Source organism: Phoenix dactylifera, chromosome 1 (genome assembly GCF_051530095.1).
Source record: "Phoenix dactylifera cultivar Ajwa chromosome 1, Ajwa_hap1_PhDact_Kaust_v1.1, whole genome shotgun sequence".
NCBI lineage: Eukaryota > Viridiplantae > Streptophyta > Magnoliopsida > Arecales > Arecaceae > Phoenix > Phoenix dactylifera.
In genome coordinates this window covers 33,229,354-33,247,491 of record NC_143190.1, presented here as the reverse complement: position 1 = coordinate 33,247,491, position 18,138 = coordinate 33,229,354, and the positions used below count along the sequence as shown (strand labels likewise).

General features: G+C 41.8%; 3 protein-coding genes across 3 annotated transcripts; all 3 read left to right on the top strand.

Moving 5' to 3' along the window:
- The first annotated feature begins 993 nt into the window (after positions 1-993).
- On the top strand, positions 994-2,145 carry LOC103696834 (non-specific lipid transfer protein GPI-anchored 15-like). Its single transcript, XM_008778556.5, has 3 exons — positions 994-1,424; positions 1,531-1,659; positions 1,849-2,145. The coding sequence occupies exons 1-3, from the start codon at positions 1,109-1,111 to the stop codon at positions 1,974-1,976; spliced, it is 573 nt and encodes a 190-aa protein (XP_008776778.4). The 5' UTR covers positions 994-1,108; the 3' UTR covers positions 1,977-2,145.
- A 9,226-nt stretch (positions 2,146-11,371) lies between these two features.
- LOC120110611 (uncharacterized) lies at positions 11,372-13,018 on the top strand. The gene is made up of 3 exons (XM_039126109.3): positions 11,372-11,793; positions 11,870-12,250; positions 12,784-13,018. Exons 1-3 carry the CDS (start codon positions 11,475-11,477, stop codon positions 12,909-12,911), a joined length of 828 nt encoding a protein of 275 aa, XP_038982037.2. The 5' UTR covers positions 11,372-11,474; the 3' UTR covers positions 12,912-13,018.
- Positions 13,019-16,586: 3,568 nt separating this feature from the next.
- LOC103696840 (non-specific lipid transfer protein GPI-anchored 15-like) lies at positions 16,587-17,657 on the top strand. Its single transcript, XM_026801037.4, has 3 exons — positions 16,587-16,976; positions 17,062-17,220; positions 17,307-17,657. Exons 1-3 carry the CDS (start codon positions 16,655-16,657, stop codon positions 17,435-17,437), a joined length of 612 nt encoding a protein of 203 aa, XP_026656838.3. The 5' UTR covers positions 16,587-16,654; the 3' UTR covers positions 17,438-17,657.
- Positions 17,658-18,138: the final 481 nt, after the last annotated feature.

Genomic DNA, 18,138 nt, shown 5'->3' with positions numbered 1-18,138 from the left:
CTAGGTTGATTGATTGATATTATGCAACATTAAAATTTGGACTTCCCATGTTTATGTGCTTGTAAAATCTTTCGATTTAAGTGATGGATACAATAGGCTACCACATCAGCATGTTCTCAGTAATTGAGTGAGCCCCTTATTAACCAAGTAAGAGATCACATATTTTTGTGGGCAAGAAAATAATCTAAAAACACCATCATCCATCAATAAAATCACATGATGGAAATTACCATTTTCCAAAGATCCGAGGGTGTTAGTGCTAATATAACATGTTCCATTGATCATAACCACGATTGCATGATCAATAGAAAAGATCAAGATAGATTCTAGACCTTTTCAACTCCAATTTAGAAATCAACTTCGAAGTCTACCTTAGGTCCTCAAACAATCCAGGCCCATCCATGACTTTGGTGGCAGAATCAAGAGTGAGACGATGGCCAACCCTCAACATACATATATATATGTTTATTTGTATTACCTACCCCTATGATGTGTCGTAACTAATCTTGACATTAGATACCTAAGTAGATGGATGCTTCATTTTTAAACATGACACTCGTCATTTCCTCCTTTCGAGTAACTTCCAGGTGTATGTATGTGATCTTGCAAAATTAGGTGTTTGGAGACTTCTCGACAGCATTTAGTGTGAGATCCAAAATTAGGAAGGACTTGCCCTGACCTAGCAATTAACTTCGAAGTCTTCTTTTTTTTGGTTCTGAAAAAGGGTTTACCGGCCCATGCGTTCATGTGGTAGCAGAAACAGGAGTGAGGTGGTGGCCAACCCTCATTTTCATCAGCCACCTCCATCTAAGTGGCTGAATGTTTAGATTTCAATATGTCAGCCGCCATTTCTTTCTTTGAATAACTCCTAGGCATTCTTGCTGACTATTCGATGGTCCCACAAGGAACCCTTAGCAGCGCGAGTTAGGCCACCAAATTTAAGACCCAATCGCACCATCTCCCTCCTTATGAGACCTCCCTATAAAATGCCAGCGTTTTCCTCCCCTCCACCGCCACACCAACAGGCCGAACACACTCCCACCACCTCTCTCTCAGCTTTCAAATATCGCCGGCGATCACCCATCACCACCACCTCTCGACAGCTTAAATGGCTCCAAGAGTAATGGACACTGTCCTAGCCCTGGCTTTCATGTCGATGCTCTTGGCCCATGCCTCTGCCCAATCCGGCTGCACGACGGCGATCGTGAGCCTCGCGCCTTGCCTGAGCTACATTACCGGCAATTCTTCGACCCCATCCTCCTCATGCTGCTCTCAGCTAGCAAACGTTGTAAAGTCGCAGCCTCGGTGCCTCTGCACGGTACTCAATGGCGGCGCATCGCTCGGGATCACCATAAACCAGACCCGGGCCTTGGCCCTCCCTGGAGCCTGCAAGGTCCAAACACCACCCGTCAGCCAGTGCAATGGTAGGCTTATCCCTAAAACTTCCTTTACACTTCATCATTCTGGACTCTCCAGCTTATGTTCTTTAGAGACATTGGCTGCAGCACTGATGGTTGTGGGCTTTGGCAGCTGTGGGCAGTGGACCAGCGGAATCTCCTAAAGCTCCAAGCACTCCGGCGACTCCATCCACACCATCGACCCCAGCAAACCCTTCTCCGGAGACCCCATCGACGCCGTCGGTTCCAAGCGGTCCTTCAGGTAGCCCTTAAATATATCGATCCCAGTTATTCGAGCGACCGAAAAGAAATAAGCAAACGTAGTATAGTTTCTACGAGTTTAAACAAAACAAGGCTAAAACTAGGATCAGATATCGACAGGATTGATGAATATCATTTAGTTATGAAGGCTTTCTGCTTGCTAACAAGCTTGTCTTCTTGATTGATGCAGAAAGTGGTTCCAAGACCGTACCCGCGACTGCTGGTGCATCCTCGGGCAGAAGTTCCAAGAAGTCAGGCCGTTCTGTGATGATCTCCATCCTCTTTCTTGCTGCATGCGTCTCACTCGCCAGCTTCTAGGTCTGCGGCATGGTGTGGATGGTGTTTTGCTGCTTATCCGATTCTGTCGCAGCCTTCTGTGTGTTCTTCTGTTCTTTCTCCTGACCTTGGTTCTGTATGCACACTCGGGATACTTTGTACAAGCTCGTCGGATGTTTTGAACGCATGCTTTTTGATTTTGATTTGCTCATGTACATTTCTTTGTGGTTAATCCAATAGCGGTGCAATCCTCTCAGATAGGTGGGGGAAAAAAAAAGATGAAACGTTCCGAACGCAATGGTAGAGAATTCTTAACTAACCCAAGGGCCATGCAGACTTGCAATTAGATAAGATCAGAACTCAAATGTAAATGAGACATCGACAGTAAAAATTAAAGACTAGAGAACATTCACATGATGGACATCCATAACCATTTCCCAATCATTGTTGCAGTTACTACAGCCAAGCTTGTGCTTAGTAGCCTACCTGGACTAGTAGTTGTTAGGTAGGGCAGCATAGTACAAAACTCCAATTCATTGCGGGTTTTTGGTGGAATCTGGACAAGGGTCAAAAATCTACCTGCTCTGCTAACAGGGGAGTAATTCTGACCTCATATTGGACCAAATCGTTGGCATCTTTTTAACAGATTTTTCTGCTAGAGCTGCTGATGACAAATAGGATGAAATCTTCTTTTTCAAGCAGTTAGGTGGGCCGATGGTTCCATCGCACCAATCTTCTTTCAGATGTTCCATGTCCCTGCGTTCGGGCTTCCTATTGTTAGGAAACTGATCAAGTTTGTCACGCCCCGAGCCAAACGTCCGGGTCCGGCATGTGACACAGCCGCATACTCCCTAAAGCAGAGCTCTAGAGAATATGCAAGGCCTAAAAATATATCACAACCCCAATATTTGTAATCAATAATAATCTTAATTTATACCCGACAACAAAGTTGATCCAATTACCAAATTTGATCATCCAACCAGTACCAGTGATGCTCTATCTAATCATCCCCTCCACTTGTAATCTCAACCATAGCCATGTATTATGCAACCTGCACTATGAAAAGAGAAAGAGAAAAGGGTTGTAAGCTTTACAGCCTAGTAAGAATCCCTACACCTAAGGCTGCAAATGGGTCGGGTCAACCCGTGACCCGACCCGACCCGACCCGCGTAGACCCGACCCGACCCGAATTTTAGGACCCGCGGGTCCGGGTCGGGTCCTAAAATTGGACCCGAATCATTTTCTGGGTCGGGTCTGGGTTTACCAAACGGACCCGACCCGACTCGAATGGACCCGAAGAGAGAGAGAGAGGAAAAGCAAAAGAAAGTCTTTTCTTTTTCTTTTTCTTTTTCTTTTTTTTTTTTGGCGTGGGTTGTGGTACTGTTGGTCAGTGTGGGAGGATAGCAAGTTAGCAACAAGCATAGGTTCACAGAATCCAAAGGAACGTCGGCCCTTCAGGATTCTCTCTCGATCTATTACACTGTTGAGACCTCTGGTGTGTAGCTGCCTTTTTTTTTTTTTCCTTCTGTTTTTTGGTTTTTGTTTCTTTTAACTTTTGAAGGGAGAAAGTGAGGGAACACTGCAACTGAATATGGGTCATGTGCCAGTTTTCTGTAATGGAATTGGATTTTGGAAGAAGGTATGGGATTTTTTTTTGTCCTCGTGAGAGGGGAGCTGGGAGACACCGAGTTCCGTCCAATCAGTCATATAGATAAAAAATAGTGTGATATGAAATTTGGCTTGTAGACCGACTTAGTTAGTGAGTCATGGGTCATCTGTTCTGACTGGAGCTCAATTGCAAAGTCTTTCAAGTCATGGGTCACCCAGCACCTCATAATTATGGTATGACCAAATTAGATTTGTCCAAATTTTTTCCCAAAAGCACAAAAAAATTGGACCCGATCGGACCCGGACCCGACCCGAATCAGACCTGGACCCGACCCGAACCCGACTCGGACCCGACCCGACCCAACCCGATCTTCAACCGGGTCGGGTCCGGGTCCAAAATTGGGACCCGAACAAAAAACCGGGTCGGATCGGGGTCAGCTAGGACCCGACCCGACCCGACCCATTTGCACCCCTACCTACACCTCTATACCAACGCAATAATAATATAAATTTAAAAATTATAAGAAATCGTTGCACACATCATGAAATCACAAATCAACTATCAATAATGCTCAAATAATTAGTATAAATATATACGCCATATATTAGTAGAAATCCAACCATTTGAGGGTGATATAGCATATGATATCTCATAAATCTTTATTAGTGTTTTTAATGCTTTTCATTCCATTTTTTTTTTACTTGATCCAGATCAATTATCTTTTCAACTTTGGGCTAAATTCCAGTCATGTTTCTAGCCTGTGACGGGGCAACCAGTAGTTTTCACATTTTTGACATGTGACGAAGCAACCAGTAGTTTCACATTTCTCAACTATGATGGGGCAATCAATATAACATGGTTAGTCTAGAACACTACATCCATTAGTCTGATTATATAAGTGCAAGTTATACTCATACATGCACCCATCATAATATCCATCAGAAGCAAACATAATCAAAATATGAATTAATACCAAAACCATCATAAAACCGTTCATGCTTCTTACTTATATGGATGGATCATTAACATATCATACATATAGGTACAAAAATATCTATATCATACAAGTCGGTGTCAATAGATTCTTATCTTTTTGCTGACAACCCAGATAGAGTACCACGATCTACGAACCGATGTGCAGAGAACCCTGCTCAATATCCTCTTCCCTAAAAGATTGTTCTCCTACATAACCAAATCAACATCAAAAATTATCCAACCCTCTATTGACTACTCAAGGGTCCACCATTATATAAAAATATAGGACTGCCCTTTGAGCCCCATTAACCAAATTTTTTTCGGATCAAGCTAGAGAGAGAAACAATTTAGATAGAAAATAAAGTCCTATAGAGAGAGAAAGTCCAATGGAGAGAAAAAATTTCATAGAGAGACAAAGTCCAGTACAGAGAGAAACTAAGAAACAAGAGAGAGGAGAGAGAACGAGAAGAGAAAAAGAAGAGAGAGGGCTCTCTCTTCTTCTCCAAAACAGGGAGAGAGTTGTCTCTCCCTTTCCTCATCAAATCAGAGGGACGACAGCCATGGTGGCCAGCCCCACGATGGTAGTCACGGGTGACCTGTTGGCCTCTACCTCGCCGGCGATGGTGGCCGGTCAGCACAAGAGAGAAGGAAGAAAAATAAAAAAAAGCAAGGGGTGATCAGCTCGGCATGGTTCAAAGCCGATTTTCTAGACCGACGGCCACACAGCCTTAACTATCCTAGGAAGTATTAAAGTTTGGCCCGAACTGGCAGCCGATGGTGGTGAATGCGGGAGGAAGAGATGTCAAAATAGGGCACCCCTATTTCAGATTGAATCTCGGTAATCGGCTCAAACCTAAGCAAGAACAGTTATAAATCTACGAAAATAAGGAGGAGGCGAAGAGCTCTCACCTTGTTCTGGTGAAGCTTCCGGCGAGGTTTCTTACAAAGATTCAAGGAAGCTCGAAGAAGAATAGCTTGAATCACGACGATTCTCGACAGTTTGGGTGGAGAAAATCAAAGAAGGGGAAGGAGAATTATATATACAAGATTTCCGAGTTCGATTCAAACTTGGACTGCCCTCGAAAAACTTTCTTCTCCGCCGGAATCAGAAAGGAAAAAGATTTGCAGCCGAGGTCTTCCCCGTTTCCCCCACGTGCGGAGCATGGGTCAGATTTGGGTCGGCCAACGAGCCCAAAAGAAAATCTTTTTTTATTTTTGTTTTTTTGTGTCTTCGGCCAAATTTGACTAGGCCGATCGAATGGACCAGGCCCAATTCACTTTAAGGGTCGGGTTTTACATTCTCCCCTCTTAAAATAATTTCATCCTCAAAATTAATGCACTAGCCTCAAACTTTGAAGTATGGAACCATCGTATCATCCTCGAGCTCCTAAACAATCTCTCTCTCAGAAAACCCGCTCACAAGATATTGACATATAAAATTTCTGACATCTCAAAACTTGATCTTTTTCATCTACAACACATAACAGGTTCTTTTGATCTCCTTAAAAAAAAAAAAAAAAAAAAAAAAAAAAAAAAAAAAAAAAAAAAAAAAAAAAAAAAAAAAAAAAAAAAAAAAAAAAAGGCAAACCTCCCAACACATCACAAGCTTGTCTTCTTGATTGATGCAGAAAGTGGTTCCAAGACCATCCCCTCGACTGCGGGTGCATCCTCAGGCGGAAGTTCCAAGAAGTCAGGCCGTTCTGTGATGATCTCCATCCTCTTTCTCGCTGCGTGCGTCTCACTCGCCAGCTTCTAGGTCTGCTGCATGGTGTAGATGGTGTTTTGCTGCTTATCCGATTCTGTCACACCCTTCTGTGTGCTCTTCTGTTCTTTCTCCTAACCTTGGTTTTGTATGCACACTCATGAGGATACTTTGTACAAGCTCGTCGGATGTTTTGAATGCATGCTTTTTGATTTTGATTTGCTCATGAACATTTCTTTGTCGTTAATCCAATAGCGGTGCAATCCTCTCTGATAGTTGGGGGAAAAAAAGATGAAACTGAACGCAATGGTAGAGATTTCTTAACTAACCCAAGGGCTATGCAGACTTGCAATTAGATAAGATCAGAACTCAAAATGTAAGAGAGACATCGACAGTAAAAAATAAAGACTAGAGAACATTCACATGATGGACATCCATAAACATTTCCCAATCATTGTTGCAGTTACTACAGCCAAGCTTGTGCTTAGTAGCCTGCCTGGACCAGCAGTTGTTAGGTAGGGCAGCATGAGTACAAAACTCCAATTCATTGTTTCTAATGACTGGTCTTTCCTTTGTGAACTCCAATTCATTGCGGGTTTTTGGTGGAATCTGGGCAAGGGTCAAAAATCTACCTGCTCTGGAGTAATTCTGACCTCATCTTGGACCAAATGGTTGGCAACCTTTTAACAGATTTTTCTGCTAGAGGTGCTGATGACAAAGAGGATGAAATCTTCGTTTTCAAGCAGTTAGGTGGGCTGACGGTTCCATTGCACCAATCTTCTTTCTGTACCTTAGATGAAGGGCAACTGGATTCAGATGTTCCATGTCCCTGCGTTTGGGCTTCCTGACGTTAGGAATCCGATCAAATTTGTCTGGTTCCTTGCTGATAATTTTGAGCTCTAAACTGGTTGTAGCATCTAAGGAGGCAGAGCTGCACCTTAGAGAACTATGATGATTGTTGAGTCCATAGCTTGAACGGTTTGGGAAATTTGAGATGCTTCCTGTCACGCCCCAAGCTCAGAGCCCACCTCAGAGCGTAACAGATACTACATACGTATATAGCAAACCATACAAGCATGCAAAGCCACAGATCATATCAAAGTAATAATAATTTCTAAAAAATTATTTAATTAAGAACTTATTCAAATGGTTCTTACAATAGTTCCAAAGTGACCTAAATCAATATTTACTAATATCAATCAAATAAAATATTCTAACTAGTCTAACTAAAACTCCACTAATTAAAAGTATCTTCAAAAGAACTAGCACACTCCCCAAGTCCTGAGCAATTATACATCCAGATTTGAAAAATAGAGAAAACATAATAACGAGCTATACTAGCCTATTATAGTAAGTAACATAATATTCCAAAGTGGGGTCAAAGTATGCCAAATAATTAGTTAAAAGCATAAAATATGGAGTAAAAAATAAATCATTTTTCGAATAATGCATATTTCTTTTTAAAGTATACTACAGCTTTCACAAGAAATACCAAAAATCAGAAATAAGAAATTATACTATGGCCAAGTAACCTAGTGACATGGGTCAAAATTCACAAATTGCCAAAAATCATTATTATTAACCACTGGTGGCACGGTGTCCCAAATACCATTATTTTTATCACCGGTGGTATAGCGTCAAAACCAATTTCTCACAAATTACAAGTTGATAGGGCCAATGAATAATCTCCATTGGTAGGGTCAGATCATAACCGTGCTGAGAATGAATACTTATAAAACAGATTTTTCATATATTACCTAGTCACAATTTTCAAATTTTATAACATAGTACATAAAATATTTTAAAATAATCATAACATTATCATGCTTGACCTGTTTAACTAAGTATAAAACAGATATCATAATCATAATTAGTTAAATCAAATAATTATTATTTTATGAAAAATTGGAAAAATATAGTTTGAAACATTACTTACCTCTTCTCACTTCAACAATCTCACTTCAATTAGATAGGCCAGGTGCACCTATGTTAATATAATTAAAACATTATAAATTTTATCATCATTCAGAAGTCAAGCGAAGTCAAAATTAAGCACTACAGATGATGGTGCTCGACTGCCTAGGTCACTCCAAACAAGAAGAATTTAACTGGTCAATAAAGATCAAAAGTGACCAAATTTTAAAAGATCTAACTAGGGCTGAATCAATGGATCAGTCTACCGTTTGGGTATTGAAACGATACAAGGTCACCTAACAGGATCAGTCTAATAGGATCAACTTGAATTTGAGCAACAAGTAAAGCAAGGTTGACATTAGGATCCCCGAGCCTGTCTAGAGAGAGAAATAGAGAGAGGAGATAAAATCTCAGCTCGGGTCTAGATTTGGTCTGATCCTGATCTTGGGCTCAATTTGTGTGGTCCAAATCGACCATCAGGGGAGGTCTAAGGATGAACACAGCCCAAAATGGATGAGTAGGGGTTCTTCATCCTGCTGAACTAAGAAAACTAGGAGGAAGGGGCAAGAGAAGGAAGAGAGAAATTCCGGCGGCGGCCGAGCCTAGGTAGTCGACGGTCGTCTACCGACAACAGGGGCAGCTGGCGGCGGCTGTGACGGTTGGTGAGAAGGGAAACCGAGAACGTTCTCAGTTTAGTACGAAACAAAGAAATGATAAAGGGCTTGGTTGGCTTCGACCGAAGGAGCAAAGGAAAGGGGGCTTACTGGCAGGTGGCGGAGATGGACGATCTCGGCCACGTACTGCTCAACCGGTGGCGACTGGTGGCGGCGGCACTCAAAACAGGGAGGAGTCTTGGAATAGAAGAAACAGAGCACTTGGATAAAATAGAGGAAGAAAGGGGGCTTCGGGCGGTGGTGTTCGGCCGAGGTGGGACGCCGGCCATTAGAAAAGGAGAAGGAAGAAGAGGAGGGAAGGGAAGGTTCAGCAGAGCTCAAAGGTGGATCAATCACATAGGTAAGTAGAGATTTACATAGAAGGTTTTTGAAGAGATAAGCTCAGGGGCCGTCGCTCCGCCATAATTCTCGCAGCAGATAGACTTGATCGGAGTGGAGGCTAGGCTTATCCTAGCCTCCGGCAATGACCGCGGTGGAGGAGGACTCTTCCTCCTCTACGTGGTTGAACAGGGCTCTGCCATGTTCTGAATGAGAAGAGGGCCTTAGGGCCCTCTCTTTGCGTCGGGCCGGGCCAATGGTTGGCCCGGTGAGGCTGGGCCTCACCCTTCAATTTCTCTCTGTTCAATGCTTCTGTTTTGTTTCTGTTCTCTTCCTCCTCTGCCAATGTAACTGGGGACCTGATCACCTTCTTTTTCGTATTTTCTTTACCCGTACTAAAAAAGGCCGGGTGGCTACTTTCTTAGCTTCCCTTCTCATATAAAAAAAAAGGGCACGAAACTCCAATCAGAACGTATTGGCAGTTTAATAATGTAGCAAGCCATGTTTGGAATACAGATAAGGTAAGAAAAGTGAATCAAAGAGTGCTTCACAATCCGCACTTAACTATCAACTGTGCTGGGGCGTCTAAGATGGTTAAAGTCATCGCTTCAATTGTGTCTGATGCCCAACAATTTAGCAAACGATTCGAGCTCTTATTAAAAGAGTATTGAACAATATACTCCTGGTCTTAGACGTTCGGAGCCTTAAAAAATTTAGCATGTACTCTGAAGTGATCCGTCCTTTACCGAGTATCCATGGAAACAGAGCATTGGAGAAGGTTTGTAGACAAGACAGAAAGGGCCACCTTCTGGCAGAGCAAATAAGCAGGGAATAAAACTGGTAACGATTAATGAGAGCCCTAAAAGCCCACAAGCAAAGCTAGAAAGGCTCAACTCAATGCATATCCACGAGACAACTGCTTGCATATTGCGACATTACAGTAAGTGTAATAACCTAGAATCTTATCCAAAAAAGCTAATAAAAAAATATTATTTGAGTTTTTTGATCTTATATAAGTACTCAAAAACTATCCAGCGAATAACCGATGTGGGACTGAACACATCCGTACGGATCCTCACATACTTTTTCTGGTTAAGCCCTAACGTCCTCGTCAGGCTAAGGGTCTAAACCTATTCAAATCTAATCATAAGTACTACGATCGCCCTAGTCAGCCTCAGTAAGCCCGTGTTGCAGTGTCCCTTAGTCAACAAGGGCCACAAGCCGGGTCCACTCTGATACTATTTTGTAACAACCTAAGAACTCACCCAAAAAATCTAGCCAGAAAATAGTATTTGAATTCCTTGATCATGTATAAGTATTTAAAATCTATCCAGCAAATAACTGATGTGAGATTAAACGCACACCCATATGGGACCTTATAGTAAGCATAAAGTTACTATCAGTATACCAGAAATCTTGGTCATAATGACCCCCTAAGTAGAGCAATTTACTAGGTGCAAGGATAGTTCAGGGAACAAGGCAATTGTACCATGCTAATGCTAGTCAACTAAGTGTCAAACTTGACTAACCTCCAACATTGACACGAGCGAGAACAATTTAAGATAGTGGAATGATGCAGAGTGACCAAAATTGAGAAAAAATTTATGTAGCCAACCCCAACAATGTTGGGACTAAGATTGTAAACACTTCAGATTTTATCAAAAAAAAGCTAATCAGAAAATATTATTTTAATTTTTTAATTCTGTATAAATTTTCAAAATCTATCTATAGTGCATAATCGATGTAAGACTAAATATAAGTCCACATGGATACTCAATTGAGTTGAATGATACAAAAAGTACGACTTAACTTAGTTGGAGGAATATTTTAGTCATTATATAGTGTATGGTGTGTATATTAGTCATTCTATATATATATATATATATATATAAGCGCGTGTATAATTTGTGGTAAAAGACTAGCATAATGTTGTATATTTTTTAGGAAGTGGGGGCAAGGAGGTCGGTGGCGTTGCAATGATGCAAGAACGAAGAAATTTAACTTTGAAGTCCGCTTCTGATCCTAAACTAGAAAGAACTAGCCTGGCCCATGCATGCATTTAGTAAGCAGTAGGGGTGAGATGGTGGCCAACCCTCCAATTAACATATCTATTTTGCATCGCCTACCTCTACGATATTCCACAACTAGTACGAGATAGGTTCCACAAGGAGCCGTTAGAAGGACGAGTTAGGCCACCCAATCTAAAGCCCGAGAACACCTTCCCCGAACCTCCTTATAAAACCCCCCACCTCCCTCTGCCTCACCAGCACACCAGCAGGGCCAAGACACTCTTCAACCCCTCCCAAAACATCTCCGGCGATCACCCACTCCACCTCTCGATACCCGAGATGGCTCGAAGGGTGATGGAGATTGGCCTGGCACTGGCGCTGGTGTCGATGCTCTTGGCCCATGCCTCAGCTCAATCAGGCTGCACCACGGTGATCCTGAGCCTTGCACCTTGCCTGAACTACATCACTGGCAACTCTTCGACCCCATCCTCCTCATGCTGCTCTCAGCTAGCCAGCGTCGTGCAGTCTCAGCCTCGGTGCCTCTGCACACTGCTTAATGGTGGTGCATCGTCACTGGGCATCACCATCAATCAGACCCGGGCCCTGGCCCTCCCTGGGGCCTGCAAGGTCAAAACACCACCTGTTAGCCAATGCAACGGTAGGTTCTTGTCCAAAATTCAACATGTATTTAGAAATATTGGCTGAAGTATTGATGGTCGTGGGCTTGTTTGCAGCTGTGGCCGGTGGACCGGCAGCTTCACCAGCGGAATCTCCTGAAGCACCAAGCACTCCGGCAACTCCAACCACCCCATCAACCCCGGCGCCAAAGCCTTCTCCAAAGACCCCATCGGTTCCAAGCAGCACTCCTGCAACTCCAACCACCCCGGCAAACCCTTCTCCAGAGACCCCATCGGTTCCAAGCGGCACTCCTGCAGCTCCAACCAGCCCATCAACCCCGGCAAACCCTTCTCCAGAGACCCCATCGGTTCCGAGCGGCACTCCTGCAGCTCCAACCACCCCATCAACCCCGGCAAACCCTTCTCCAGAGACCCCATCGTTTCCAAGCAGCACTCCTGCCACCACATCGACACCATCAGTTCCAAGTGGTCCTTCAGGTGCAATAATTTTGAGGATCTGTTTAGAAATTTTTGTAAGAATCAGATCTGTTGACCCATCTAGTTTGCATTTTCTAAGAGCTTGTCCAAATCCAGCTCAGTCCTAGGCTTTGGGCTGCAAGAGGATGGAAAGATCTATAGAGATCTTTTTTTTTTCTTTCCACAAGATTCTAGCTGTATGGTATTTGGTTCATATACGACCATGCTTAAATTGACCGCTTAAATCATGAATCCTACAAGATTTTTAGCCTGATCCTGTAGAAATATCCAAACAGACTCTTAGTGTTATTTTGAACTTCATTTTTTTGGCTCTCAGATACATTTAACCTCTTAAATGACCTAGATTACTTTTTCAATGTCAATAATGGGCAAGTTTAATAATCGTAAAAAACGGGTAGGGAAAAGATGCTAAAGCCTAGCTCAAGCCAGGATGAAATATCCATCACATGAACTGAGCTTTTCAACAGGGAGGGGAGGGACATTTTATGGTGGTTTTCAGCGTATTAACAAATTTGTTTACTTGATTGATGCAGAAAGTGGATCGAAGACTGTCCCCTCGACTACTGGTGAATCCTCACATGGAAGTTCCAACAAATCAGGCCGCTCTCTAGTGATCTCCATCCTCTTCCTTGCTGCGGGTGTCTCACTCTTTAGCCTCTAAGTCCACTTGGTAGTCTGGATTGTCTGTGATCCTGTATTTAAGTTTGTCATACTGTGTACCAGCTTCTTGGATGATGCGAATGAATTCTTATTGGTTTTGAGCGTAAATATGCAATCCTTTGTCTAGTTGATCCGATGGCCACTCATTCCTCTCCGATGGTTGAAAGCGCGCTAATGACGAAAATAAATACAAATTAAGGCAGCGATTCCTTAACTGGGAGAAGAAATCGATCATAAAACGAAGTCTCAAAACCTCTTAATAATTTGAAAAAAAAATAAATAATACTTATGTCACAATTTTACCTTTATGTATTAAGACAAATTATGGTATCAATTATAACATAAGCAATATCTTTGTGCTTAAGCAGTACCTTTTGCTTAAGACTTTTATTTAAACAACATTTACTAACAACCATATGTGCACAAATATAAATATGATATTCCAACATAAAAATAATTCAAATATACTTTATAGCATCTAAATAATGTTTAACAAAATAATGCTCGCACTAACCAACTACTTCAAAAGCTTCTAATAGACCCATATTTTCCACATGTTTATCACAATAAATTTTAAATAGCTTTGAAATGTAATTAACAATCATACGCCCTGCGATAAAATTTCTTAACTAAACAGCATAAGTTGCAACTCTGTAACATGCTATAAACTTTGCATGCATAGTAGAAGATACCACAAGAGTCTGTTTTAAACTTTTTCAAGAAATAGCTACTTCAACCATCATAAAAATATAACCAAAAGTGGATTTCATATCATCCATGTAACCAGCAAAAATCATAATATCCGGTTACCTCAAAATGATCAGACCTTCTATATGTCAGCATAAATTTTTTGGTTTTCTATAAATACCTCATAACCTTTCGACAGAATGAAATATGACCTTTTCATGGAAAACAGGAATATGAACAATAACCTATCTTTTCTCCAATGTTATATCTCCAATATGAGAACATTTGCAATCGTCTATATCAGGCTCTAGAACCTAGCATGGATAGACTCGATAATTTTTATGCCTCCATCATGATAGTAGCATCAGCATTCTTTAGAATTACCTCAATAGCCAATGTATAACAATAAGTGGATCTAGGTCCTGACTTATTCTCTAATGGATTATAAATTTTGACCTCTACAAGGCAGTCCCAAATATGAAAGTGATTAATACTAGGCTTCCTTCTAACCCGCAACTCAAAAGGAGTTTTGGAAACCCGATTCAAAATATAGATGGTGGTCTATAAGACCTTACCCTAAGAGTGCTATGACGTCTCTCAGCTATACTTTTTGCTTAGGGGTTTCAAGCATAGTATATTGGGCAACTATCCCATACTCCTGCAAGTACTTGGCAAAGGTTCCCATTTGTTGGCTAAATTTATCATGTCGACCATAATATTCACCACCTTGATCAAATCTCACCATCTTAAATATCTTCCCACGTTGCTTTTCAACCTCAATTTTAAAGATTTTAAACTTATCAAGTACTTTTGATTTTCTCTTAAGAAGGTGGACATACCTATAGCAAGAAAAGTTATCAATAAAAGTAATAAAATACCTACTGACATAAATAGCATGATCTAGGGGTCCACTGATATCTGTATGAATGAGTTCTAAAAATTCATTGCTATGTGTGGACTCCTCTCTATTAGTTTTGGTAAATTTGCCCCTAAGACAGTCAATACAAGGGTGAAAATCACTAAAGTTAGGCAAAGGCAAAATTTCATCATTAACTAAAGTCAAGCAAAGATAGAATTTCATCATTAATTAACCTTTGAATCCCTTTTTAGAAATGCGACGCAATCGCTTATGCCATAACCTTGAGGATTCATCCTTAGCCAATCACTTTTAGAGACAATACCATCTACATGCATAGAAGAGAACTCATTTCTAGAGACAATGTTAAGGCAACATAAATCATCACATAGAAGACCTCTACCAACAAATTTAGAGCCAAAAAGAGTTTAATCTTTCCATTACCAAAAGTAAATGTAAAATCACTAGAATCAAGTTTTGAAAGAGAAATCAAATTCAGCCTCATGGACAGTACATAAATATTATTTTCTAAAACAAGAGTAAATCCTAACTCCAACTCTAACCTAACATTTTCTATAAGTTCAACTCGAACTCTGACTCCATTCCCCGCGAACACATTGACTTTATCATCATTTGCCCTCTGCTTATTTTTGAACCCCTGCAAAGAATTAATAATATGAATAGATACCCCACTATCCACTCACCAAGAATGTAATGGAACATCCACTAAACCAAATTCAAAACAAATAAGGACTAGTGAAGTACCTCCATGCATGTCCTTCTCTAGCCAATTCTTATGCTTGAAACATTCAAACTTCTTATGACTCTTCTTTTTATAGAAGCACTTGAGAGCTTTCTTAATAGCAGCTCCTGGGCCTCCAAAATTCTAATTTTTACTTTCAGAATTATGAGTCTGACCTTCCTTTTTAGAATCATTACTCTTTTTCTTGTTATGTGTGGAACTCTTAGGGCGTCAATGATGCACCATATTAGCACACTCACCTTTTTTTCTAAAATATTTTTTCTCTTGAAGACAAATAGAAATAAGTTTATTTATATTCCATTTATTCTTTTGTGTATTATATGTTATTTTAAGTTGACTAAATTGCGTAGAGAGAAAATTAAAAGCTTGATACACAAGAAAAATATTAGGGATAAGGATCTCAAGACTACTGAGCTTAGATGCACTACTATCTAGGTTGATATTATTAGCGTAGCCTAGCCTAGCCTAGCCTCATAGGTAGCCTAAACTTGCATGATTTTGGCCTGGCCTGTCTGAGCCAATTGATCGAACTCAAGCTCCGGCATCATGCCACCAAACCTGCTAGTATAAGTTGAAGCTTCTCATGCATCTTGTAGGAAACAAGTTCAAACCTCTAAGAACTTGGGGAGGAATGTGAAGGCTGCTTATTCCCATCGTTAATTTGAGAGGTTCCTCTTGCCATATGACTTTGAGAAAATTGGCGCATTTCATGAAAACTGCTGCAGTACATGGGAAGTTAGTTGAATCACAATTTGCCATGATCAGGTCTAATGAACCTTTTATATGACAGACTATAAGAAAATATAAAAATATATAAATAAATCTATCTCATTTTATCAGCTTAAACTTTTAGGATAAGTGGTGGTTTCAACCTAGACTGGACCCATTTTCTAGCCTCCCGCGAGGACCATGTAATTAGATATTTCGCATGAAAGACCATTACAGTCTCTCACTCGGGTGAGACTGCTCCATCTACGATCATGTGTCATTGGATGGTCGCTCACAAGAAAGCCGTTCGTTGAACATTCCAACAAAGCCCTGCCTCTCTCAAATGTTGACTCTATGACTACACTTGAAATCCTCTATCACCAAGCCACCCCAAGTAGTTCTAAAACTTCAACTAGCTACCTAAACCCGACCTATATCCTATGTGGGCAAGCATTCGTCGAACAACCAATTAATATGACGTACCTGGGGGGCCAGAGACGAAAAATTTTGGCTAACAAACAATACCTGCACGCATCCCAAGACTACCGGGGCGTTGAACAAGCACTTGGAAGAGTAGGAAAAGTCGGCCAGCCGCCCGCAACTGCACACAAATTGCCGTGTCTCTTCTTCGCAGGCTTGCTTATAAAACCCCATCCTCCCTTCCCTCTCAGCAGTTCATCAACAGCTTAGAGAATCACATTCCCACAACCACCACTACCGCTGAGATCAAATGGCACGCAGAGGGATCGAGCTGGGTCTGGCCCTAGTCCTCATGGCCATGCTTTACGTGCAAGCCTCAGCTCAGACAAGCTGCACGCCTGCGATCGCGAGCCTCTCCCCTTGCCTCGGCTTCATTACCGGGAACTCGTCCACCCCATCATCCTCATGCTGCTCCCTACTGGCCGGCGTCGTCCAAACCCAAGCTCCGTGCCTGTGCGCAGTCTTCAACGGTGCCGCCGCCCAACAACTTGGAACCATCATCAACCAAACCCAGGCTCTTAACCTCCCCAACGTCTGCAATATCCAGACCCCCTCAATTAGCAGCTGCAATGGTGCGCTCTTGTGAACTCTCTTTCCAAGTGTTTGCCAATTTTACGGACCGCACAAAGCAAATGCTAAGTTCATGTGGTTTTGCAGCTCTCTCTAGGCCGGCAGCTGCACCAACTTCTCAAGTTTCTCCATCGGCACCGTCCGTCCCCGATGCTTCTTCTCCAACTGCAGCATTGACACCATCAGTCCCGGATGCTTTATCCCCTGGCACACCATCAACTCCTTCAGTCTCAAGCATTCCTTCAGGTGCTCATGATGCAACCAAAATTCAGAGGTGAAGTTGCTGCATTTAGTGGCATTTAGTGATAAAGTTTTGTCTGGCATTGATGCAGGGACTGGATCAAAGACTGTTCCTACGACCGGTCAGTCATCAGCAGCTACAAGCTCTGCCAAGGCGACCCCTGCATTCCTCTTCTTTCTTCTACTTGTGGGATCTTATGCTTCAACTTTCTCCACCTCCTAAGTTTGGATGCTTGATTCAGCACTTCATAGATTATTTACATCCATGTGCCATGCATTCATGTGTGAGCTATCGTATTTTCTACTTTGTTGTCCTACTCAGGCAGAGTTCCTCTGGGAGATTGCAAGTGGATTCTTTGCCACTCTGTAGCGGTCGCTTAGATGGATTGTTTGTATTTGTTTATATTTTATATGATTGAAATTGAAATGATTGTTTTTTGAGATATTGTGGTACATTTAAGTACATATCTGTGGCCTTTCTGACATTCTCTCCATATGGTTGGCCTGTGTTTTTGTGGGCCTTTCTAGGTGAGCACGAACTTGGGTTCAAGATATAGTTTGCACCTTTTCATGCGTATCCTGGGGAGCTAATCTTTCTGCAAGAACTGAATTTCTTTTGGCCTCAGCTCATATTCCTCTCGGGGGAAGAGAGAGAGAGAGAGAGAGAGAGAGAGCTCTCAGCTTTACAAATTTTAAATTATCGAACTCAAGCACAGGTCTAATATAGAGGGAAAGAAAACAAAGAACATGGGTTTAATTCAATGCTTAAACCCAATGCACTAAGGTCCTATTTCGGACTATATAATCTTATATAGGTTTAACAGGACATGGTCCAGTGCCCAAAAATCGTATGAAGAGAAAGGACCAAGAGAACATGGACACCGGAAAACCTGGACAAAATCTCCGCGCCTGGCCAGTAATCTG

What these genes read in the sequence shown, in the direction of transcription:
- LOC103696840 (XM_026801037.4), top strand. Translation starts at nt 16,655, where the DNA reads ATGGCACGCAGAGGGATCGAGCTGGGTCTGGCCCTAGTCCTCATGGCC. An exon ending in CTCAATTAGCAGCTGCAATG is followed by an intron (nt 16,977 to 17,061) that starts GTGCGCTCTTGT and finishes GTGGTTTTGCAG; the next exon opens with CTCTCTCTAGGCCGGCAGCT. An exon ending in AGTCTCAAGCATTCCTTCAG is followed by an intron (nt 17,221 to 17,306) that starts GTGCTCATGATG and finishes GCATTGATGCAG; the next exon opens with GGACTGGATCAAAGACTGTT.
- LOC120110611 (XM_039126109.3), top strand. Translation starts at nt 11,475, where the DNA reads ATGGCTCGAAGGGTGATGGAGATTGGCCTGGCACTGGCGCTGGTGTCG. An exon ending in ACCTGTTAGCCAATGCAACG is followed by an intron (nt 11,794 to 11,869) that starts GTAGGTTCTTGT and finishes GCTTGTTTGCAG; the next exon opens with CTGTGGCCGGTGGACCGGCA. An exon ending in AGTTCCAAGTGGTCCTTCAG is followed by an intron (nt 12,251 to 12,783) that starts GTGCAATAATTT and finishes TGATTGATGCAG; the next exon opens with AAAGTGGATCGAAGACTGTC.
- LOC103696834 (XM_008778556.5), top strand. Translation starts at nt 1,109, where the DNA reads ATGGCTCCAAGAGTAATGGACACTGTCCTAGCCCTGGCTTTCATGTCG. An exon ending in ACCCGTCAGCCAGTGCAATG is followed by an intron (nt 1,425 to 1,530) that starts GTAGGCTTATCC and finishes GGGCTTTGGCAG; the next exon opens with CTGTGGGCAGTGGACCAGCG. An exon ending in GGTTCCAAGCGGTCCTTCAG is followed by an intron (nt 1,660 to 1,848) that starts GTAGCCCTTAAA and finishes TGATTGATGCAG; the next exon opens with AAAGTGGTTCCAAGACCGTA.